The 26,845-nt window shown below is 35.1% G+C and overlaps 1 protein-coding gene across 3 annotated transcripts in view; it reads right to left on the bottom strand.

Moving 5' to 3' along the window:
• The window catches only part of EPHA3 (EPH receptor A3), a 355,221-nt gene that overhangs the window by 249,164 nt on the left and 79,212 nt on the right, over positions 1–26,845 (bottom strand). For all 3 annotated transcript variants that reach the window (XM_019429956.2, XM_019429955.2, XM_053903238.1), the window contains exon 3: positions 8,509–9,169. In XM_019429956.2, coding sequence (XP_019285501.2) covers positions 8,509–9,169 — 661 coding nt within the window. The remainder of the gene's footprint in view (positions 1–8,508; positions 9,170–26,845) is intronic.

Raw genomic sequence — 26,845 nt, 5'->3', positions numbered from 1 at the left:
AATATTTAAAATAAATCAAAGAGATATAGTTAGTTTTATACAGAGTCAAGTAAAATGGTTGGACAAATATTTTTGCTTAGTTGATTATTTTTTTTGACTCGTGATTTCTTCAAGGCAAGAGTATTGTTTATTGTTATAACCTCCCCAATTACCTAAGCTAGTCTTTTATATGGTGAATATTAGGATGTAACACAGTGAAAAACGTCTGGGCTTAACATTTTTAAAATGTAGAATTTTTATTTTATTTTGCTATTGTTATTTGTTTCCTAAACTATATTATCTTAAATCAGTTAAAATCTAAAAGCCTTTCTGGGTCTACAATTAATAAAAATGTCCATCTCTAATTTTAAGGCTGCTTTTGAATAATCAGCAAAAAAAAAAAAAACATTCTAGGAAGAATTAGAGAGTGAGTCAAACACTAGATGGGAAAAATCAAGAGTGACTGATGTTCAGAAGAAGAGAAATAAAAGCTAACAATATGAGAATAGAGGAAATAACACCTGTGAGTAAATAGGCTAGAAGCTTAATGAAACTTAAAATGAAGTCTCCTCGGAAAAGGAAAACCCTATTTGGAAGAAGGTAGACAACCAATGAATAAATAATGAATAGGCAGATATATAAATTCATTAAAGACTTTTTCTCTCCCGCCAGATGTCTCTAAGGCCTAAGGTTTAAGGTAAGAGAGAGGCTGTTTGAACGGATGGGTTTGTCACATCTGTTTTAACACAGATGAAACAAGAAAGTAAGAAAGATCACACATTCCAATGACACCGATGACTAATCATAGCAAGGATGTTCATATACCTTTAACCCACCGCTAGGCACTCTACAATGGGCCAAGTATATATTCATTGGTAATTCTAAAGGGTAGGTATTATCATTCCCCTTTTATGGATGAAGAAACTGAGGCTCAAATTGTTTAGCTGCACACTTGCTAAGCAGCATTCTGGGGCTCTTGATCCAAGCACTCAAACATTTGTCAGTGACAAGAGTATTTTGCTAAATAAAACAATTAAATTCAAACTGAAGTTTGAGGGCAAACTTGGAGGGTTTTTCTGCATCGTGTTAATGCTACCATAACTTACTATATAAATTGGTGAGAAGACACAGAAACTTGTATAAATCAAGGGTTTTATAGCCATTATAAAGCTGTCACAATGTATCTGTCTAATTCACTTGAAAGTTATTTACATTACTTATTAGTGGCATATTTCTTTTATTAAAATAAATTCACTGGTTTGAAGAGGCATGGGTATGCAACTGCTAAGAGCAAAGTGGTGATAGAGGGTTGTCATTTTAAACTCAGGGAAAACAAGTAAATTTTTCATAATTCAAGGTAAGAAACCTGGTAATTTCAGTGCAGTAATTAAAGGAGGAGGCATCTAAGTACTAGGTGTGTAAAACAAAAACCATTTCAGCATTTTCCTAAATGCTGAAAATTTTCCTAAATGCAAAAAAAATTTGCTTTATTATAGGTATGTGAGGCAATTGATTTTCGAAAGTCAGAAAAACAATATTCATCATAAATTCATAAAAGAGAAAGGTATTCTCTCAACTACCATATAAAATATTACCTTATCTCATCTGTTCATTAATTAGTTTAATGATAGTCAGGTGGATCTAGTCTTAGCTTGTTGCAACTGTGTGCGACCTAAATGTCAAATGTGCTCATTTCGAATTAGATGAAAGTTGTGTCTGAAAGACCTAGTAGATTCAAAGACAGCATAAAGTATGTTCTCTCCAGAGCTTACTTTCTAAGCATGCACAGTTGGAATGGTTCATTCAGTAAGTATTCTTTCAATAAGTATCTCATGGAGAATTATACTCTGCTAGTTCAAGGCATGATGCTCCTAAAAAAAGAACAAGACGTGGCCCCTTCCCTCAAAGAACTTTCAGTCTAAAAACAACTGGAAAGAAATGCTTCTGAATTCATTAAAATGTATGCACTCATTGCAGTTCCAGAAGGTGCAAACAGACTCAGTAGTAAGTGCTAAGAAACTTCAACAGAGATTTTCAATTTTCTCTACCTCCTCTGTCAGAGTAAGCAGAATCTCCAAACCATTTTGTTATTGAAACCCTGACACGTTCTTTAAAACTTTCTGAATTGACAGAGAAATGAATGGAGAGTAAGAACTGATATCATAAGTCCTAAGTGAAACAAACATAATTATGGACAATCATCAAAAAGTCTAGATGTCTTCATACATCATATCAAACACACTTTTCTATTAAGCTGCTAATGTACAAAAACAAGGAATAAAGTTTGCATTCCACAATGAATGCACAGAGATAAAACACAGAGCAACAGATTCTTCGGTGACATTAATAAGGTATTTGGTACATTAAATCTAAACAAAGTTTGTAGGAGCAGGAATATTTATAGTAACCTCCTGGTATCTGCCTCAAATGTAATTAATTGACTATATAAAAAGCCATTAGCATTCTCATTTTTTTCTCTCCAAACTAAATCAAAGCAGATAACATAATTTATTATCCAGGATTAAAAGAAATAATAATAAAGTTCACAAGGTTTCTTGGCATTCATGCAAAATTTCTTCACATCTCCAATCTTTTTTTTTTTTTTAACATTTATTCATTTTTGAGAGACAGAAAAACAATGTGAGTGGGGGAGGGGCAGAGAGAGCAGGAGACACAGAATTTGAAGCAAGCTCCAGGCTCTGAGCTATCAGCACAGAGCCCGATGCAGGGCTGGAACCCACTAACCATGAGATCCTGACCTGAGCCGAAGTTGGATGCTTAACCGACTGAGCCACGCCAGTGCCCCTTTCACATCTCCAATCTTAAAAAGTTAAAAGAATTATGGTGGGATGTAAGAAGTAAAAATGATTTCTCCAGTGAAAGAAATCAAGTTTATTTTGATTGTCAGTGATTGAAAGCCCAAATAATAGATGATTTAGGTTTGTAATTTTAATTTTTAATGTTATCATCTTAAAAGAGCTTTATTGACATCCTGTAAAAACAACTCAACCTGCAATTTGACCACATCCAGCAAGTTTACCCAGGTAGCAGAAACATGGCCCAAATGCTTAAGCCACAAACAGTAAATTAAAAGAGATACCAGGATTTCCTTCTCTATCATTAAATTGAGAGAGAACTTATTTAAACTAAAGCCATATTTTAAAATTATGTATTAGAGAAACTAGCAGAAAACCAAGTCTAATACATGATTTCTTACTTTTCTTACTAATCAGTACATTACTTTTTATCAGATGAAGCATGTGTGGGTTGTTTTTTTTTGTTTTTTTTTATGTGCATTTCTATTTTACCAAATTTATCACAAGCACTCTCTACCCTCCTGAAACTGCCTTTTTCTGTATTTCCAGTTTGCATGGCATGCAATTCCTGAATGACTCTTTAGTTACCAATATCTCTTTCATTCCTCTCTTATTTTCTTCCTCTAACCAGTCCTTGAAAGAGAACGGTGTACCACTTTCTATTCTTAGCTTTCCCGTGTTCTTTTTTGGCACAGAAAAGGAAGAGCAGCAACATGAAGCATCTAATTGTAGAACATTTTAATTTCCTATCACTTATATCCTCCCACACCAATACCTCCTTCCTCATTAACACTAATAACTTATTTTTAGTTTAAACTATTATTAACTTAGCTCTGTTTAATAATTCAGTTAAAAAATCTATGTTTTTTAAGAGCAAAGACCGAATATTTTAAACACATACACTCTCTCTCTCTCTTTCTCTCTCTCTCTCTCTCTCACACACACACACATACACAATACACATAGATTTTTGATCTACGAATCAAACTAATTTAGCAGAGATAATGTTTATCTTTGTTTTCCTAGTGTCTAGCACAGACTTTAGTACATATTACAAAACTCGGTAATTGTTGAATAATTGAATAAATGGTGAAAAGATATTTTCCACTACTTTTTCTCATTTTAGGAAAAATATACTGTTGTGAAAAGTATATACAAGAAAAGTGTAATGCAATGGTTAGGGTTCTTGTCCTGTACAAAGATAACTTTGGTTTTAATTATAGTTCTAAAACTGATGGATGAGCTTTTTGACAAGAAAATGTTTTTATCAATACATTTTTCCTATTTTCAAATGGACATTGTCCTATTTTCAGCATGCTTAACCAAATTTCAATTGTCCCAATTATCCATTTAGGCTGGAATAAATGGTTCAGAATATTTCATTACTAAGGTCAGAAAATGATCTGGTTATGAAATTTAGATCTTCTATAAAGCCTTCCTGTGGAACAAACTCAGAACACAAAACTCTAATGGGAGAGATATCTACATATTTTGAGATTTTGAGATAATGATTGAATAAACAAATTATAAACTTTACCTTCTAGAATATGTAAGCTCCGTAAGGTAGTTAGCCTCTTCTTCTTACTCCAAAAGTTTCCAATCCCAACAGTGATGATCCAAATCTCTCAATAAAGACTTCTCATTGTTAATGAATAAATTCCACTATTAATTTTGAAATACTCAAAATTAATCTCTCCTTCCCCTACATTGCCAAAGTTCCTTGTACTCCTGGTAGAAGACTGATTGGTCTGTCTTGCATTAAAATTATTCATTTATGTATTTGTCTTTCATAGTAGATGGTGAGTTCCTGCAAGGTACATACAATTCATCTATGTTTCCCCGTGTCTGGCACTTATTACTTTGTACTAATGGATGGTCAAAAACACATATTGAATTAAATTTGGTAGACTTTTTTTGTATATCTAAGATGCTTGGTGATCTATATATCCAGATTTTATTAGATATCACCCAGGTTAAGCTTAGTCCTCCCAAAATATGACATTTTGGCTATTTGGCTAGTAACTCTTCCAAACAATCTAGAAACAGAAAGATGCGGGAAATGAACTGAAATAGATAAACCATAAATTAACAGATTCTTAGTTACTTTATGCCAACTCACTGCGGTCCTCCTCCTCCTTCAATTTACAGTACTCTTAACTCCTGTAGAATCTGTGTCTTCATGGGGTTTCTTGGTCTCTGTCACCACTGGACTAAACCACAGGGAAGCTGTGTGGATTGAGTTTGAAACTTCAACCTTGAATGAGACGGCCTGGTTTCAGATCTCATCCAGCACTTATTAAATACACGAAGGCAAGATATTTAACCTGTGAATGCTTTGTTCTCATTTTTTTGAATGGAGATAATAATAATATGTGCCTGTAGGTTATTTGGGGGATAAATAAAGACAGCTCATGGATATGAGTTGGCATATAAGCACACTGTCTAGCATCTGGTAAATAATGAATGAATGTTGAAAAAATGTTTTTGAGTTCTGATACAGTGCTTTGAATGAATTTGGCATCCATTAAATATTCCTTTAAATAAAGTGAAGGACTCTTGTTTTCTTTTGTGTTAGGCAACTGAAATTCCATGGTCGCTGATCTCTGTGTTAGAAAATTATCCTGAGATTTTAAAAATCTAGCTGTATATGTATTCCAAGTAGTGGGTATGTCAAGCTATTGTCCCATCCTTTTTTTTTTTTTTTTTTAAAGAGTGACACAATATTTTTTTTTGGAAAAAAACAAAACGAAAGTGATCACATGAAATATACGAAGTTTGTCTAGCTATCTTTTTATCTGTTTCCTTTCTGGGGATTACCATTCTTCTGTGTGCCTGAATATAAGCAGTGCTGATAGAATGTTGACCTGTGAGAGTCACAGCAAGCTATTTGGATCAGTCCTCAAGCTTTACTACAAAGTCAACCAAAAAAAAATTAAAAATTAAAAGAAAGGAAACCGTAACAGGCACAGGAAACATCAGCACCGTCACTGACAACAGCAGCAAAATTACAGGTTTTGCACCAGATACGGAACCAATTGGTGGAGTACTGGATTTTTTAAGATGTAGTACAGTAATGCCCAAACTAATATATTTAAATAAACATTTGCTAAATATGTAAATCAGAACAAAGTAGATTACCTTGATGCATTGTTTAATAACCTGAATACACAAAAATGTTGTGATTAAAAAAGAAAGGAAGGCAAAACTCACCTGTAAACATTAGCAAACGTCAAGATATGACCCTAGGACCACACTCCACCTGTAAATTACATCACTAAAAAAATCATCCCCCCCTTTAAATTACAATCACATCTCACTTCATGGGCCATCCCTAATTCTATTATAATTATTTTTACTGATTTATCTTCATGATCTTTGTCTTGAAAAAATGTGCTATTAATGCATATGTATCTCATTCTGAAACTAGTATTTTCAAATGCTGAGAAAGTCTGTGATGACATAGCATTACTATATCGAAAAGATGCTGTTGATATCCTTCAACATAATAAACTACAAGAATCAAAGATATAGAACTTTGACATAAATGTTACCTCTAGGCGTAATCTTGACATAGAATGCAATAGCATAGTAGTTACTTTAAAAAAGTAGTTCAGTAAATTAAAATGAGGTTAAAATAGCAATTTTGAATTCATTGTGATTTTTTTAAAAATTTTTTTTAATGTTTATTTTTGAGAGAGACAGAGACAGAATGCAAGTCGGTTAGGGGCAGAGAGAGAGGGAGACACAGAATCCGAAGCAGGCTCCAGGCTCTGAGCTGTCACCACAGAGCCTGACGTGGGACTCGAACTCACGAGCTGTGAGATCGTGACTTGAGCTGAAGTCGGACACTCAACCGACTGAGCCACCCAGACACCCCTCATTGTAGATTTTCTAAATACAAGTTAATTTGACTTTTTTTATGTGCTACTAGTTTGTCTTCAAGACAGCATGTAACATAAGTTAATTATTTGTATGCTTTATTTATTTGTATTAATACTTTTATATGATTCTATTTACCTCATTGATACTTATTTTTCATTTCCTTGTAACTTTCAATATGATTATAAAAATATGAAAATTATTTTAAATCCGAACATCTAATGATTAGGTTTCTTGCTCAATGTCATATTTTATGAGATAGTTCTGCATAAATTGATGCATATTGATTTCTCTGAGAAGGAGACACATCTATTCCTGTGCTGGTGTGGATATCAGAGACTGGTTCAGTAGAGACCAAATTAGAAAGAATGGACTTTTTTTTTAATTCCTCCTGAGCTAGGCCTTTATTATTTTATTTAAAATAATTCTCACCAATATCATATATCACAAAGAATACCACAGTGACAAAATATGATTCAAAGTGGATTATAAAGGCTGTTGAGACTTCTCTCCACTCATGTATATAAGCAGGTAGTAACTACTATGTTGTGTCAATTTTAGAACTTTCAAAACCATCCTTGGTAACAATATTTCTGTTGGTGCTTGTCAAGGATCTAAACAACATGGAAAAGTATGAGACTACAGTATAGCCTTTGCTCTCACTACTTTTTTTTTCTTCTATAGACCTAGTCTATAGTCAAAAGCAAAGTGCTATGTTCTGTTCACATTGTTAGAAAGGTTAATTTATGTATAAAGTATATTCATTTCTTCCGCATGTTTGAGATTTAGAATGGCTACAAATTCAATTCATGTGCAGAGTATAACAGCAAACAAAGGTATTAAAAGACTAGGTTCCAAGGACTGAGTAAGTATTTAAGTTCTCCTATGTATTTATACATGTTTTAATAATAATGTCAGTGTGTTCTTAAACACTAAACTTTGCCTAACGCTAAATTAACAAATCTTTGGATTAAATGGAAATTTTCATCTGATATGTCATATCTTACGTGAAAAAAAGGCTATCTTTTAATTTTACTTCTATGAAAATAGAGTTTTAATAAAAATCAATTTGATGGCAGAGCTCAGGTTCTTTGCTACTATATGAAGACTCGAATATGCATTGCAATTGCACACTGCATTGCAGGTACATTGCATTGCACCTAAGCATTGGTACAGATATTTTCCTGGGCAGTCTAAAGGGCCAAATCATGAAGCAGAGATTTCTTTTAAAATTACCCCTCAATACATCAAACACTATGGTATCCACCCTGGATTTTTAAATAAAATAATCGCTATTAAAGCACTAACACATTGTAAGTGAACGTGTATTTGATGAACAGATACCACTGGAGAATACATTTTATAACAATGAAGTATGTACCACTATGAGGCAGAGAAGCAAACAATGTAGTATCTTATTCTGTTAGAATTAGATTACCTGACTGCCAATAATGTTTCTTCCCTCTACATAAAAGAGACAGTTTTGGGTTTGTTTGTTTGTTTGTTTGTTTGTTTTTCCAGTTGATCTGGAGTTATACTACCGTGGTCATTAAACAGCAGAGAACACTTAAAAATAGCATATGTAACACCTCCAGTGTGGTTCAGGCCAGCACCACATAGTCAAGCACGTGAATATCTCTATAACAAACTGTGGATCAACACATCAAGTGAGATAAATTTGGTCTATAAATAGACTCTGTTCAGTTTGAGGCGTGTTGCTTGAGGCATGTTTTACTGCCAAGTGAGTTCAGGCTGCGTTCATTTCTTTCTATGACTCAATGATAAACCCACAGGTGAGTAATACAACTCAAAGGAAAATAGAGCAGACTCTTACCTTGGCACATAAAACCTCTTTCTTCATAGCCAGCATTGCACGAGCACTTGCCAATGGGTACAAGCCATTCACCTTCTGTACTGCAGTACATCCTGGGAGGATCTTCCTCCTTAGAATTGTTAACACAAGAACCTCTAACCTCCACCAGGGATTGGGAATCCATGGGTACTGTGTCTGGAAACATGGCCAGATTCTTCACCGTGAATGGGCACTTTTTGAAGTACACTCTCACAGACACCAAGGCGACACAAGCACCGACATCTTGAAATGCCAAATAAAATCCCTTTTTGTTGACAGGACCTACTTCTCTAATTTCAGTGTTGAGTTTAAGAATACGGTCTCCGAGATCCATTTGGGTGAAACTTTCATCAGCTGCAATAGTGTCAATCTTTGTAAACTGGTGTTCTCGAAATTTGACCCCATGATCATCATCAGACTCCATGTAGTACAAGTTGAAAGTCTCTTTGCAAGTTCCCAAAACCAGTGGAATGCTATTGCAATCCCGTAGAGTGAACTTGAGCTCCACATAGATCTTCTGAGCTGAGTTCCTAGGGACCCAGTTTGTCCTCAGCCAATTATTTTGACTGTGATCCATGACATTGCACACCTGATAAGTCCTGATGGGTGTGTAATGTTCATCAACACCACTGATCTCTTCCCACTGAAGAATCAAAGGAGAAAAAAATGAGAAATAATGAAATAAGCATAATGAATAATAATGCATACAAGATCAGGGTATTAATGGCATCTCAGAAAATACAAAATATTTAAAGAGAAACTTCAGTGTTACTCATTAAAGATCATGTTATGGAACAACTCCATAACTTTCTTATTTGTAAGTTTATTATTTGCAAGTTTCTATATTCATCGACACTAAGTAATTTAAAATTTTGACTAACACATTTGGATTGTATTGTGGTTTTTCAAATAGTCAGGAAAAAATTGCCTGGCAATTGATTAAAACCAGTCAAAGATTCCAGTATCAAAAACCTCAAATCAATTATGTCAAATAACACTATGAAATGGTTTTATTGTACATATATTTTTATTGTGTTTTTTTTGGTTTGTTATTTAAAAAGAGAATGAAAAATACCACTGCCTACAACAAATTTTTATTCATCTTTTTCCAATTTGGTCCAGAATTTTGTAAAATCAGTATCTAGGCATAACAAGGTGAATCTGGATGATGTCATTACCACTTATCTCCATGCATGACATTTTTTTAATATAACCATTTCAAGGAATAGATATTGGGTGAACCATGAAAGAAAATCTGAAGTAAAAATACAAACACGCCTCCCCTGCCAACAAAATAAAAAACTAATAGTTATACACGGAAAGCAGAAGACGTAAATGTAGCGAACATTTCAATTCTTAATATGTTTTACTCCCATTGAATTTTACACAAGCAAGAATAGGTGGCTATTTGGGTTTTCACTGTTATAGCAGTTAAGGTTATCCTAACAAAACATGTATTCACTGTAAAAACACTTAAATAGTTTCAGGACTTTGTAGGACAGTGAAGCACTGCTTTCTGTTATCCTTGCGACAGATTTGGGGAAGCTTTTAAGTTAGCATCACATTGTGGTACTTACGGTTCTGCAACTATTATACCATCTGTTTCTAACTATTACACCTGTGTCTACACTTTCTTTTTGCCATGCCCAATTTTGTCTCGTGCTATAGGAAAATACATCTTTTGCCATGTCATACTTGAATTCAAAGCCTTCTCTGGCTGACCATTATTTATACACATAACTTCACACTCTTTAGTTTGTTACTGGCATTCTTCCAAAAACTGATCCCAAAATACATTTATATTTTTCTAAAAGTTTGAATTGAGACTAGTGAATTAGATGTTTCACTTATGCACATAGCACATACTATGCTCTCATCACTGTAAACCTTTTTACTGTTGTCAAAAGCCATGTTAGATTTTCTCTTGTTTATGGTATAACCCCAACCTGACTGTGCTGTTTTCTCCTTGATGCCTTCCATAATCCTGTCATTCTTAAGAAACATTCTGTGCTATATAATCTTTATTAAATACCTAATGCATTTACAAATTTAATCCAGTAGGCATGCTAAGATTAGTTTTGGTTTCCTATGCATTCGCTACGCTTTGGACCTCTTCATATACTCCATAATATGCAGAACACAACGTCATATTTTGAGAGATGTATAAAAATTATTATTTTCTTATAATATGTGAAGGAAATCACTCAAAGGAGTGCAAACATAAAGTCCTTATTAGAGAATATATTTTAATTTTATAAATAAACAAAATTCTCATGAAACTCGTTATAAATGTGTTCCACTTTTTTTCCTCCATTGAGGGAGTTAATTGTTTTCATCACGAATGACAAGTTTTCAATACTTAAACGGACAGCATTTAAGATGTGTACGAACACTTTTGTAATTATAAATCTTAAAAACACGTAAGAGTTCCAATCCACAAATTCCAGTCACAAAATTAGATACAATATTAATTTATTGAATTGATGGTAACCACAAGCAAGAAATACAACATTTATTTGGTCTTTGAAACACGTTAAGAAAAAAAAAATAAATTATTTACATTAGGATGTTTGAATTATCGAATCCAATATGTAGACCTCACTAATGTAATAAACAGGTTAAAAACTTCTTACTCTCCCCTGCTCTTCTACCAACCTAAAAACAAAATAAAAGCAAATAGCAAAAAGCACTCTTCATGTTAATAACTTTGATTCCAGAGTTTGGAATACAAGAGAAGTGCTCATTTTCCGGAAGCAAAATGGGCTTGACCTCACTGTCACACCAAAGTCCATGAAAGGAACAAATTTAGAATGTTTTAGAAAACCCTATAACGAATATACAAGCTATATTTATATATTAATATAAGAAAAGAAACACCCTTACTGTACTTTAAATAATCATCAATATACCATTTTCAAACATCCACTCTATGACTGTATTATACAGGAAGTGTTTAAGAAAAAAAGTGTACCTAAGCATCTAAGTTCTGAGGATTGTACTCTGAATTGCCTGTAAGAGTAAAGTCACAGTTAAAGCAAAATTCATATATATGTTTAATATCAGAAAAATAAAAAAAGTGAATAGAGTTGGAACTCCAAAAAACTCTGATGTTAAAAGTCAGCACTATGTGTAATCTCGTCTATTATTGTTACCGTGGTTCTACTATGACACTGTAAAGAACTATGACATTGTACAGAACTAGCAAAAACTCCAGAGATTAAGGCCTTTATTTGCACACTTGAGAGAAAATTAGATCATGGATATCATTATTTAAAAATAAATCAAGTGACTTAAAATTTTTAGATCAAGGGTTTTTTTTGTTTTGTTTTGTTTTGGTTTGGTTTTGTTTTTGTTTTTGTTTTTGTTTTTTCTTATCAGAATAGATAGGAGTGTGTACTTTAACCCATGAATCAGTTGCAAATTAATCCTGCTATGGACAGTATTTTACTAAACATCAAACAGAGGTTAAGATTAGAGATTTTCATAATTTGAAGTAAAATATGATTTTAATTATAGAGATATCCCCGTAGTTTAACATTTTTCCTCTCAATGCTAATTTGGCAGGCTATCACAAGTCCTTGAATGCTGAGGTATAAATTGCAAGAAGATAATACAAACAGCACCAGCATGCTTTGCACATAAAAGGCTGCATAGAGCAATTATCACTTCATTAATTTGTAATCAAGACCAAATTGCCTGTAAGTGATGGTGGCTTGCCCTCTCAGTCCACTGGCAAAAAGAGCAAGTCCCAAACCCTGGCATTTGCTGAGGACTAGAGACAGTAGAAATAAAATCCCTAAATGAGCATTTTTCTCAACAGCAGCAGCAACAACAGAAATCACTAATTAAAGCTGTGGTTGTAATGTTTACACTTCATAAACTTAAAGAATGCTCATGTTTAACCTTTCTTCCTATTGCAAGAACTAAAGTATAATGTTCATAATTTATTAGAAATACTATATTGCCATAGTCACTGTCGCAAGGAAAACTTGGGAAAATAAAATGGGTGCCATATAGAACTAACTGGTGACATACAGAATTGGGCGCGGTACAAAGAGAAGATCTTTCCCTTCATTTTCCTGATTAAAACAAACAAAAAACTCTGCAAGGGGTTTTCAGCAGCAACGTCTTCAGCAGAAGGGAATACAGAACTAGAAAGAATTCAATTTTTTTTCTAATGGTCAAATTCTCCAAAATCAACAATTTTGATATTTAGCCTCTTTCCCAGATTGTTACTCTGAGATTTTATTATTAGACCACAAAGGCCAGAGCTGAGTTCCTTGTGGTTTTATTTTTATTTTTCCAAATGATTTTGACTATTAGAAAATCATGTATCCAGACATCATCTCCCTAAAAAAAGTCATTCTGAAACTTATTCCCAGGGTATAAACACGGTGAACCTCCCCATTATCAAAACATAGAGTAGGATACAAAGGAGATTATTTATATTTTGCTGGATATAACAGTTCCTTGTCACTGAGTGAAACATGTATTTTGGGAGGAAAACATATATTTTTAATAATTTATCAGTATTTAACCTAATAACTATCATTCTGATAAGTCTCAATGATAGTAATTAAGGATTTATACTCATTGATATTAATTACTCTCTTGGACACATTTTTAGCTACTTGCTAATAGGAAGTAAGGAGGAAAATGTTTACATTTTCTAAGAGAGGAGAACTTGCAATATGTTTAGTGCATAGGCTGACATAATTTGGGAAACATTTAAAAAGTAAGAAAAAGAACTGTCATGATTTACCTTATAAGATTTAAAACCAGTTTCTTAGAAATTTGCAGAAGACAATAAAAAAAATGATCACCGATAGTCTTAGTTTACAATATTACATTTGCATTTCAATGGTTAATAAGAAACACATAATTCTGCACTTTACTAAATGCTAATGATGACTAATCTTGCACTCAAAAATTGCATTAGATATTAAGTTGATTCATGCTATTCTTTCTCCACTCATATTTCTTGAGCCCATGTTTATTCCCCTCTGTACACATGCATAGCCATTTCAAAATTCAGTGTTCATCCTAGAAATACTTGAACATTTACCATGCATCAGCATTTTACACATGGAAATGCATAATCACTTACAGTAAGAACGTCACTGTCAATTGTCAGGCACAGCTATATCTATAAAAATCATATCTCCATTTATTAATAAATAGTTTTTAGCCCATTCTGGTCTGAAGAGCATGCACACAGATACCTATTTCTAATACCATTCTATAACAAGATAGAGTAAGATAAAAGAGTTGAAACAAGTAAGGAATAGAATTGTTTGGTTTTTAATTTGTCCCGCTGTTGACGTTGATTTTTGGTCAAACCAGAGAATTACCTTTGTAACCAGGGAATGAAAAGAGAGATGGGGAATTGATGTTGAAAATAAACATCAGACAACAAGGTATGGGTTAGAGTCTAAGAATAGAAATGCCCCAAAAGGGCAGGCCTGGGATAGTATGACTGGTAATCTTAATAATAATGACTACTATCCACTCTCCTACCCACCCTTAACTCCTAAGTATTCTACAAAAATTTGATAATCATCAAATTAGAATTGCTTTACTTAAGGGGGGAACAACATCCTAGTTAGGGTAAAGCACACCAAAAAGAGGTAAAAACTAGGAAAGGAGTGAAAGGCCGGACAATATTAATAAGGAAAGCCAACAAAAGATTTCAGAGAGTGAGGCAAAGAGTGAGGATGACGTGAGAGCCCTGTTTAGAATTCTCAGGAATACTGAACGTGTCATGGTACTTTCTGTAGCTACAGTAAGCCGCAGGCTGTTAAAGACGGTGTCTTCGGGTGTGGGGCTCCTGGGGTCTGCTATCCGTACCTACCTTGGATCCTCTGTCTTTACTTTAGCCACTCCCTCACACACAAATGGTTCCATCTTCACGCTCAGTGTTTCTCAGTTCCTTAAACCTCTAGACTGAGACAAGAACTAGAGTGCCCACGGATTCACCATCTTGATTTGAGTCCTTCCTGGTGGGGTTCAGTGGTACACTGTGCTGAGACCTCAGGGCTGTTGCCACAGCTTTGCACCTGTGGACAAGTGTGCCATATTTCTGACCACACAGTCTGTCTAATTCCCTACATCGATGGTTCTTATTTCTGGTAACATTAGCCAGGGAGCCTTTCAAAAAATACTGCTTCAGGGTTTCTGTCCAAACTAATTATTTGTTTTTAAATTGTCCAGGCAATTCTAATGTATCCCTAAGGTTGAGAACCAATGTTATACATCCTTTGCCAACAGGATTATTAACCTCGGATGTCTACTTGACTTGGCTGCATACTCCAATACCAGCTTCCAAGATTTATGAATCTCCTCAGAAACTCTGTCTAAAGTTTCTAGATAGCACTGGCCCATCTCTGTAGAATGGACTTTTGCTCAGCCCTCATCCCATCTGTTTTACGATTTTAGATTTGCCAAGTCCCAGACATGCCTTAAAGAAGCTCACCTGAATAACCTCATCTTCTACCTCCCACAAAGACTGGTAAGATTCTATTCTAACGAGCAAAGTAAATCTAATCATAGTGTTCTATTTCACATCTGGTGGTAAATGCAAAGCGTGTGCATTACAAAAAGATGTAAACAGTGTGTGTGGGAGGGTTACCTTCCAGCACATAGTTCTCCTGGTATGAATGCAAGAGAACGGTTTTAGACATCTTACTCTTTTTACAGTTTGCTATAGTTCGGTAGTTTCCTACTGTGATTTTCTGTGGTGATTTGTGATGTCTTAAGATGCCTCTCTAACAGTAGTTTTATTAAATTCTAGATGCATTTGTTAAATATTTCTATGTAAAGCTTAGATTAGAAGCCATGGATAGTAAAAAAATAAGTGACATGTGACTTTTGGTCTCCAGAAATTGATGCCAGAGTGAGAGGCATATGTGTCACATAAGGCAGATGACAATACACTTGCTCTTCAAGGTACTTCGAGGACTGGCAAAAGAAAGGATTTCTGCTGGAAGGAAAGTTGTGGGAAAACATTAAGGAAGAAGAGACAGAAGGGTAATAAAGATAGCACTTCTACAGGTGGAAATATGGGGGCATACACATACTAAGTGTGAGCAAATACAAAGATATGTGGGGACAGAACCTGTTTAAGGAATTGGAATCCAGTTTGGCTAGAACACAGGGCGCTTAGCAGTAGGTCTGGGGGCAGTCACTTAGAACAGAAAGGCCTGGGTGCTTGGGTGGTTCAGTCAGTTAAGGCTCTGAGTTCAGTCCAGGTCAGGACCTCACGGTTAGTGAATTGGAGCCCCACATTAGGCTCTCTGCTGTCAGGGCAGAGCCTGCTTTGGATCCTCTGTCCCCTTGCTCTCTGCCCACTCCCCACTCACGCTCATTTTCTCTCTCTCATAAATAAACACTAAAAAAAATGAGCTTGGATGGCTCAGTCGGTTAAGTGTCTGACATGGGCTCATGAACTCAGGTCATGATCTCGCAGTCCATGAATTTGAGCCCTGAGTCCAGCACTGTGCTGACAGCTAGGAACCTGGAGCCTACTTCGGATTCTGTGTCTCCCTCTCTCTCTGCTCCTCTGCCGCTCACACTCTGTCTCTCAAAAATGAATAAATGTTAATTTTTTTTTTAAAGAAAGGAAATGAACAGAAAGACCTGGGACAATTTGGAAATATCAATTGGCATGCCTCGACTTCATTTGCTACAGTGAGAAACCACTGAAAATAGGCACAGGGTTAGCTCGGGACTGGGAGTCGATTCTCTGAAGAAAAGAAGAGGGCTTTGGAAAAACTGCTGCAAAGATCCAGAAGAGATGTTGTAAGAAAATAACCTCTGTTGAATGAACGTACACTGAATATTTCCCAAAAGATTATAGAAGGATGTACGTTTTTCTTATGAATGTAACCAGGATACACCCACAAGTGCAGAGAGTAACAGAGCTCATTATACTAGAACTTTTTGACTACTAAAATATATATTTCAGAAAGACTCCTGTTTGTACTGAAAGACTGAAAGCATCGATAGAAAAAATATCAAAGCGCATGCACATATATAAATGCATTTTGTTTAAGTTTTCTCTTAATGAAACAGTGCTCTCATTAAATTCGACATATGTCCTTTTAAGAACATTTCATTTATATTTATTGAGTAACTACTGTGTGCCAAGCTCTAGTTCAATAATGTAGTAACAAAAGAGATAAACAGGGTACCTGAACTTAAGGAACATATTGTCCTTGTGTTATATCCATCGTTATATCAACTTTTATTTTATAAAGACATATTCACTTATTTTTTTATTCATTATTTGTTCTCCTCTACATAGTCTCTGGTTCGGCTCATCTTTCCCCTCCCAAACATCTAGCATGGTGCCTAAAATCAAGTAGCCAATTTACTAAATTTACTAAAATTCAATATCATGCAATGTGCCAAATATTAAAGTTATATAACTAACAAAGCACAGAAGTATGCTTTCAGGTGAATAATGAATTGAATTTTAAAAATCAATATTTTGTATAATTATGTCTCAAAGAGTGGCCCTACTGAGTAAATATAAATCCGATTCTATGTTTCTAAGCATTTTTGTAATAAAAAAAATTCACAGGAAGTAAATTGCTAGGAACTATGTGTCAATATATTTATGATAAAGATTTTTAGAATAGATGGTGACAGAAATTTGGAAGATGAAGAAAAAGAATCTTAAAGTCTGGGAGATGGTGGAAAAACTTTCAAAAATGAATCAAAATGCTTGAAGATCTACCAGAAAAGTGAATTTCTAGTCAGAGGGACCGATTTGCAACAGATGTGATCAATGTATCAAAATATAAAAAATACCATGTGGAAATTTATACAAATTCCCATTCTCAAACGTTTTCAATTTGAATTTATTTTTTCTGCAAGGGAATGAATATCAATATCAAAGGAAATATAGGAAAAGTCCAATTTGCATTATAGCGTTTTGATTTTTAATGGTGAAATATTTCTATTTATAATGGAAAACACATAATTGCAAATATGGTATTCTTAGAACTATAACCATATAGTATATACCATTATCTAAAAATTATCTCAGCAAAAAGGAGGTTGATGTGGTTAAAAAACAATTTAAGAAACCATTTATCTGTCCTTAAAAGTTGGAAAAATTGTTTATATTTATCAGTGATTTTCTCATTCTGTGTTCTTATTCACATATAGCCAAATGACTTTACTTTTTATAGAATAAATTTCCTTGAAAATTAGGGAGTAGGACATTGAAACTATCATGTTTCCAATTCTTGGGAAAATGTTCAATATGAAATTGTCCAATAAAAAGGTAATTTTAGAATTCAGAATAACTGCTTGGAAATAATGGGGGGAAATTCCATGCACATTGGTTTCACTTGTCTAGACTGAAAACTGTGCTAAGATGGACATTTACAGAATTATTACAAATGGCCAACTACTTAGAAATTAATGCATAGCAGTGACAGCAGTGCATTTCATATCAGTTGTGAGATTCATGTAATTTCCTGCTATGATAATGGGTCACAGCCACAGTAATTCATAGCAATTTACGATATACCTGTGGAGCACTCACAGTGACGGAAATGAAATTAACTCATGTCACTGTGGAACATATGCTAAGTTTTATAGATCTTCAGATAACTAAGTTTATTTTTAACACAATAAGTGTGATTCTTGAGAGCAATTCCCTGAAATGTAAGCTGCTTTACAGCAAGCATTTTAAAGCTGCAGATTTCTTCTGCAGTTCTTTTCACAAGGGTGGCAAACTTATTTCACAGGAATATTTTTAATCCTTTATCCATTGATATCCTGGGGAGCCCAGATTAAGGGTCTAAGCTCTAGAGACAAAGGGACCCTGGATTTGAAACCTAGCTCTGCTACTTAATAGGAAAATCAACCGATTTCCTTTTTTTCCTTAAGTTTATTTATTTGAGAGAGGAGAGAGGCAGAAGGAGAGAAAGAGGCAGAGGGAGAGATAATCCCAAGCAGCCTCCATGCTATCAGTGCAGACCCCTACTCCTGGAGCTCCATCCCACAACCTGTGAGATCATGACCTAAGCCAAGATCAAGAGTTGGATGCTCAACTGACTGAGCCACCCAGGTGCCCCTACTGACCCTGATTTAATTCACACATCTGTAAAATGGGAAAAAAATAATAGTAAACTCTGGAGATGTGACCAACAGTAGATTATCCATTTAAAATAGGTGTAATCTGGGGCGCCTGGGTGGCGCAGTCAGTTAAGCGTCTGACTTCAGCCAGGTCACAATCTCGCGGTCCGTGAGTTCGAGCCCCGTGTCAGGCTCTGGGCTGATGGCTCGGAGCCTGGAACCTGTTTCCGATTCTGTGTCTCCCTCTCTCTCTGCCCCTCCCCCGTTCATGCTCTGTCTCTCTCTGTCCCAAAAAATAAATAAAAAACGTTAAAAATTTTTTTTTAAAATAGGTGTAATCTTGTGCTGCACCTGGGAAGCAGTAAACAAATATTATTTATTACTTTGCTAAAGCTGAGTTAACTGCAAATGTCATCAGAATACACAGATTTTTTCCGTATAAAATAATAAGAATATGTTTCAAGTTCAAGCTTTCCTTGTTTCCTATTTTTTTTAACTCATCCAGGATTTATTTATTTACTTAAGGTCACCACAACTTGTGACAAGTGTATTTTGTTTTACTGTCCTGAAATTCAATAAATATAATAAATAACAAAACTTAACAATACTGAACCAATTCATGTTTTATTATAAATGAGTCTGCTGTCTTTTATCTTTGAGAAGTTTGCTATTCTAGGTGGAGTACATTTCTGCCAATAATATTCCACAATGTGCCAGGTACCATATATAGTTCTTTAATTTTATTAGACATTCCACTTCAATTCCTTTCACTATTCTTTTTTTTAAATAAAAGGTATATAATCTATCTGTATAACATGCTAACAGTCATATTCTATAATTTAATAAAATGAAAATATATATTATTCTTACTATGGTTTTACTCCATACTGGTCAATGTGTGGTGTCGATTATCTCATATCAGCATGGAAATAATAATATTTTCTTTCATATAGGATTATTCAGTTGCTTAATAGATGATATTGATAGTTAATAAGTGCTTACATAGTTCTTACCATTAACTAGGTAAAAAAATGTTTATCAAGCCCTTACATACTATAAAATTATTTTCTGGTACTCTCATTATGATAAAGATGCAGAAGTGAGGGTTTCCTGCCCTTGAAAACCTTACATTATAAAAGCAGATATATGTGTCTACAAGTCTTAACATTAGACAGTCATTCATTTGTTCAACAGAAATCCATTGTAGGCCATGTGCTCTTCTACTCCCTGGGGACCTCCTCCCCTTCATGAAAAAAATAATAAGAAAGCCACCAGTGTTTTCATAGAGCTTATGTTGTACTGAGAGAAAACGAAGAGTAAGCACACACACACACACACACACACACACACACACACACAGAGGCATACACACGATAGGTATGATGGTGATAATCATTACAAAGAAAAACAAAGATAAAAACAGGAATACCACAAATGGGTTGATTAAAATGATATTTTAGATAGGGTAACCAGGCATAAGGTCTCATTTTTGCAGCCACCTGAATGGAGTGAGAAGCCAGGCCAAGAGAATATCCGCTGATAAAGCAGCTCAGGCTGAGAGAACAGAAAGTCCGTTGGCTAGGAGACTGAGGATGGTGTTATAATCCACGCATAGCACAGAAGCCACTGAGTCTGAAACAGAGTGATCCAGGCATTAAGTGGTAAAATACTAAATCAGAGAGATTGTTGAATATAAAAGCATTTAGGTCATTGCTGACCACGTGACGGAATTTGGATTTTATTCTCAGAAAAAATCAGAAGTCAGTAAAGGGTGTGGCCAGAAGAGTGACATGATCTGATTCATGTATTAAAAAGGTTAAGAGCTGCTGTGTAGGAAATAAACTTTAAGGAGAAGTGGTCTAAGTGGTGAGATCATTAGGAGGTTATTATAATAGCTTAGGTGACAGAGAACAGAATGTTATCAATGAGACAGAGAAAGAATAGATCAAGTTCTGGAAATATTTTGGTAGTAGAGCCAAAGGATTTGATGATACATTGGGTGTGGGACATTAGAGAAGGGTGGAGAATGTCATATATCCATCAAAGAATGGCAATGACCAGTGTGAGGCCAGAGAAAGAGAAGAACAGCTAAGAGATGGCATTTAGCAAGAAATTTAAACATAAGTGGAATTTTTGATGAGTAAAAATAGGTAAAGATGGAGAAAAGAGGAAAAGGAACACAATCCAGGCACAGGAAGAAATATGGAAAAATGCATAAAAACACAAAAGTACTAACTCAGTTTGGTTATCATGAAGCAGATAAAATGAAAGAGGAAGCTTCCTTGATTAATTCAACATGTTTTTACTAAACACCTGTTATACACTAGGGATTCTATTAGGTGCTGGAATTATATCAACAACCAAAATGTCTGAAATATCTCTCTGTGGGGAGCTTACGTTCTAGTGGAAAAGACAGACCAAAAAAAAAAGATAAGTTAAATTTACATTTTCTTGTATACTGGTATGTTTTAAGAAGAAGCAATAAAAGACAAGGAGAGGAGACAGTTGTGTATGTTGGGAGGAAGAGAAGATCTTAAAACAAATGACCCAGGGGCACCTGGGTGGCTCAGTTGGTTAAGCGTCCAGCTCTGGGTTTCAGCTCAAGTCATGATCTCATGGTTTCATGAGTTTGAGCCCCGTGTTGGGCTCTGAGCTGACAGTGTGGAGCCCGCTTGGTATTCTCTCTCTCTCCCTCTCTCTCTGCCCCTCTCTCACTCATGGGTGGGCTCACAAGCATGCTCTCTCTCTCTCTCTCTCAAAATAGATAAACTTTAAAAAAATATTAAAAAAAAAAACCCGAAGGACCCAGAAAGACCTCACCAAAAATGTTAATTAAACACCTGAAAGGATGGGCTCCTGGCAAAGGAAGACTTCCCTGAGTAGGTGATATTTTAGTAAAGAAGTATGGATGCATCAGGAAAGAGCATTCAAGGCAAAGGAAAAAGAAGTAGAAGGCCCCGAGGAGTGTATCTGGAATAAAAAGCCACAAGGAGTAAGGTGTATGTGTTCCTCAGAAGAGGGAGGAAAAGAGTATAGCAGGGGAAGACTGGGGAAGTTGGAAGAGTTAGTGTCCAATCCAGATTCTGAGTAAAGGATCAACAAGACTCGTATTTCATAGCCTCAATCTGGCAGCTCTACAGAGAATACTAGAAAACTGGAGAAGTGGGAGATGATCATCATGGTTTGGAATGTAACTAACTCATCATTCAAGAGATTCCAATAAAGATCAGATTTAGGGACATAACTTTGACAAGAGTATAGTAAAACCTTGGTTTGCGAGCATAATTCGTTCCGGAAACATGCTTGTAATCCAAAGCACTTGTATATCAAAAAGAATTTCCCCATAAGAAATAATGAAAACTCAGATGATTCATTCCACACCCCAAAAATATTCATATAAAAATGATTACAACACTGTAACATAATACAAAACAACCAAGAAAATACAAAATACAAATATAAAGAAAAATAAACAAAGTAACCTGCACTTAACTTTGAAAATCTTATAGCTGGTGTGAGGGTGACAAGAAAGAGGAGGGTTGTTTTGGAGGACGACTTTCATTATCACTAACAGATGTTGACTACAGTACAGTATTAATAAACTCTTGTCATATATTGCATTTAATGTAACTGGCAATAAGGTACCAGAGGAGAGGGTTTATTATCTCCAGGCATTCTGACCTAGAATGAAGCAAAGCATTCCTAACCTCACTCTTATATGGAAAAGCAAAGGACTATCTATAGGTGCCCTGAAGTGACAAAAAATACACTAGTGCCCGTTGTGGGCATCTTCCAACGTTCTGAAAAATCAGGGACTTCAGTCAAACACTGTGGCCTGAGACTGAGCATCTGAGCACGGGAGACAGATGATCACCCATAATTCCACAGAGAGAGAGGAGAGACAGAGAAGAACCATTGGCTCAGTTGTGATCATGTGATGCTCGGCACCACGTACTACTCATATTGCAAGACACTGCTCCTTTATGTTTGCTTGTCTTGCGGAACACTTGCAGAACAAGTTACTCACAATCCAAGGTTTTACTGAATTTAGGACTGATTGGAGGAATGGAGGGCGATGAATTCCAAAGTTACTGTGATTAGTTAAGAGAGGGTGGTTTGGCCGTTTTGCTCATTATTGATTCCCAGCACCTAACATAGCTCCACATAATCCATTCACTAAATGAGCAAATGAATGGGTTAATTTTTTGAAAGAGAGTAATATTTCAGGAGTAGTACCATGACTTGGCAATTGATGGATTTTTGGATTTTTGGCTTGAGAAAATTAAAACCCTGAAAATGACTCTGAGGTTTTAAAGCTAACATTTGATAATCATATTGACCATTTTATGATGATGTTACTAGTAATGGGCTTTCTCAGAAACGCATTATTTTATCCCTTCAAAAGCCCTGCACTTCAAGTGCTATTATCAAGTAATTCTAGAGGTAAGACAAAGAAGAGCTCAGTAAGAGATTCAGCCACTTGCCCCAAATTGCATAGCTGGTAAATGGTGGAGCCTAGACTCAAACTCAGAACACTTCCATTACAAAGCCTTTCCTATTTTCCACTAATCTGTGTTGATGACTTGGAAATAATGCCATTAGCAGAGACAGGCAGCAATACAGGTAGGAAAAGTTATAGGAAGAAGGGGAGAAGTTTTGTTTAATATAAGCTAAGTCTGACATGTCAACATGAAACACAAAGATTTTTTTTCAAAAGTTAGAAAGGTCATCTAGAAGTCATGGGAGAAAAAAGGGTGGAAGAGTAGAAATTCAGATTTTGAAGTGTCATAATTAAAGCTTTGGAAATGGTTATGATGATTAAAAAAGAAAAAAAGGAATTTTAGAAACCGTATGAAATGCTTATGTTTAGAGGTTAGGAAGAGAAAGATGAGCTGATGAAAGAGATGAAACTTTTACAAAAATTGCTCTTTCAAAGCATCTATATTAAAATCATCTCCACATCAAAAAAGGTCTTCAAGTATGGTAAATACTGCTGGAAAAGGAGCATTGATAGAGATAGGATTAGAATAGGGAGAAAACAAGGCAGAGATAGCTAACTGACTAACAAGCCAGGAGGGAATTTTAAGAATTTTTTAATTTAATATGAAGAATAGAGTAAAAAGTATAAGGTCTGAGAAGAATAAACCAGTAAACAGAAGGATATTGCTGACTTGGTGACTTATAAAAATGTTTTTGTTCGTTTGTTTTTAGGTAGCAGAGGTGTTTCCAAAACTTTATGGAATGAAGGAGGTTATAGCAGAGAAGTTGCTGAGGCAGCAATTGTAACTTTTGAAAAAGCATTTTATTGTTGAACAGAAAAGATCAGTGCATTCCATGGATACAGAGCTTGGAATAGTGCATTTACCACATAAAGAGACCTTGAGGCTTTCTTTACAAGAAAAGAAATTGATATCTGGAGACAAAAATGTCTAATGTCACAATGCTAATAAGGGTCCAACCTAGGCCAACCAAGATTCAGGTCTTATGCTCAGTCCTATATGAGTGCCAATACACCAGACTACCTCTACAAGACAGAAAGGACTGATTTTAACGTCAGTTTTGGAGTACTCTGATCCACTAGTAATCTATAGAAATTTTGACTGTAAATTCCCCCTGGTTACTGGCAAAGATTAATGGGTTTGAAACAAATGCAGGAACATGGTATTACTATATGTTTAGATGAAGCCTGGTTGTGTTATTTTATAGTATGTTTTAACATGTTTTGAAATATTAGTATTTTTTAAAGAAAAGCTAATTTCTGGAAGAATACTTGAGAAAAGACTTACCTCTATTTCAACTGTGACTTAAAGGTAATTGTAAACAGAATAATTGTGGTAAATATTCCACTATCAAAACTATCATATGATCATATACATTCTACAATATATAGTGTATAGTGTTTCACAGCCCAAAGTGGATGTTATTAGGAGTAAAAACAATGAAATAACATGGGATGTTAAATAGCCACAGGCTCAGGATTAGAAAAAAGTGTAATACATGGGATGTTCATAAAATTTTAGGGATGAATGAAAATCTAAACATTTTGAGCATGGAGAAATGGTCCAGTATTATTTGCCTAATGTTTATATAGTATGTAAATATACTGGAAGAAACTTACAAAACTAAATGGTGTATATTCAGAACATTCTCTTGTGTAATAAAAATTTTCAAAGAAAAAGGAATTGATCTAAATAAAAATGATTGAGAATTTTTTTTTCTAATGACAAATTAAATTGTGTAAAATAGGTTTACCAAATTGTAACAACTATCCCCACAGTGATGCCAAGACCATTACCAGTTGGGGAAATAGTTAATAATTATCAACAGAGCAATTTTGAACTTAAAAAAAATTAAATCCAAAAATCATAGCCAACTACTTAAGTTACAGAGTTCTTGTTTGCTCTGTGTACAGTTTGACCAATTGTATGTGGTATCTCAAATGTTCCCATATCTTATAAATGGCCCACATAAAGAAAAGGTATTCAACATAATTTATTCTGTGGTTTCAATATTCTATTAACATAAACTACAATGTTATACCATTATACCTCTATTTGCTATCCAAACTAATTTTTGTTCAACTTTCTACAAAACATTTCAGAGAATATCCACAGATAAATTCAAAGTTCAGGTAGAAATGATAGATGTGCCAAGATATACTTACTTGAAAGTGCTTTTCTAAATTCTGCTTCTAATGTTACAACTGACGATCAGCTCTGATCTCCTGGTCAAATTAGGCTAAAGCTGATATATTTTATTTTATTTTATTTTATTTATTTTTTTTAATTTTTTTTTAACGTTTATTTATTTTTGAGACAGAGAGAGACAGAGCATGAACGGGGGAGGGGCAGAGAGAGAGAGGGAGACACAGAATCAGAAGCAGACTCCAGGCTCTGAGCCATCAGCCCAGAGCCCGATGCGGGGCTCGAACTCACGGACCATGAGATCGTGACCTGAGTTGAAGTCGGATGCTTAACCGACTGAGCCACCCAGGAGCCCCAAAGCTGATATATTTTAAAACAATTGTTTGTGCTGGATTAGCAGCAGGATGGCTCCCAATATTATTTTCCTAATATTACATGCCTCCAGAAGACTTCAACATCCAGAGCTATTTGGCACCTAAAATGGTAACATGTTTCAATTTGTTTGCATTATGACCCCCTTCAAAATATAGAACCCAGGTCAATTCTTGGTAATGAAATCGGATTATAGCACTATACCGAAGAAAGCTAGTACACCTGATATACGTACACCTGAAAGAAAATGTTCTGGTGTGATGCCCTAGTCAACTTTATATTCTTGTTACTGGAGAGCTAATTCCTAAATCCCACAATGATTTAGGTTGTTATAAATACCATTTAGTATTTATTTTACTAAGTTTTACACATATATTATTATATGTGATATATACTATTTTACAATATATGGTGTTGATTTTTTTTTTTTTTTAATTTTTTTTTTTCAACATTTTTTATTTATTTTTGGGACAGAGAGAGACAGAGCATGAACGGGGGAGGGGCAGAGAGAGAGGGAGACACAGAATCGGAAACAGGCTCCAGGCTCCGAGCCATCAGCCCAGAGCCTGACGCGGGGCTCGAACTCACGGACCGCGAGATCGTGACCTGGCTGAAGTCGGACGCTTAACCGACTGCGCCACCCAGGCTGGTGTTGATTTTATACAGTGTATTTTACCCTTATTCATATTCATTATCATAGTTTACTGCTTTAAAGCTTTAGCCTTGTTATTTTGAAGAGAATTAACTCTTCATTCCTATAAATCTGAATCCAAGAAGGCCAAGAGTACAATATTTTTAATATCAACGATCATCCAACAGTATTATAGGTGTCAAATGTAAGTTAATGAACACTGCATGGTGTATTGTGGTTTCTAGAACAGATGCCTAGGAATTCCTTCTTGGATTGTGGTGTTCTTTCCCCACGCTTGACTAGTCCCCAACACAATCATGCCCTGACTACTTTTTATTGAGCAGATATTTTTTCCGAGTTCTTGATATTTGTAATTTAATATTATCCCCCTAACTAATCTCAGGGGTAAAGAGATGTCTTCCCATCGATGAGGACACTAAGCTTCCAAAAGATTACAGATCTTGCTGACACACTTTAGGAAGGACAGAGAGGAGGTGTGAACTCGCATTCGAGCTCAGATTGCACTCTTAGTGACACTTCTCTGTCGATTGCGTTTTGCTTACCCTACTTTTTTTTCTGGTTT

This window comes from Panthera pardus, unplaced genomic scaffold (assembly GCF_024362965.1).
Source record: "Panthera pardus isolate Hobbes unplaced genomic scaffold, ASM2436296v1 HiC_scaffold_16, whole genome shotgun sequence".
In the NCBI taxonomy this organism is placed as follows: Eukaryota; Metazoa; Chordata; class Mammalia; order Carnivora; family Felidae; genus Panthera; species Panthera pardus.
The sequence above is the reverse complement of the archived record's forward strand: the minus strand, read 5'-3'. Positions and strand labels throughout refer to the sequence as shown.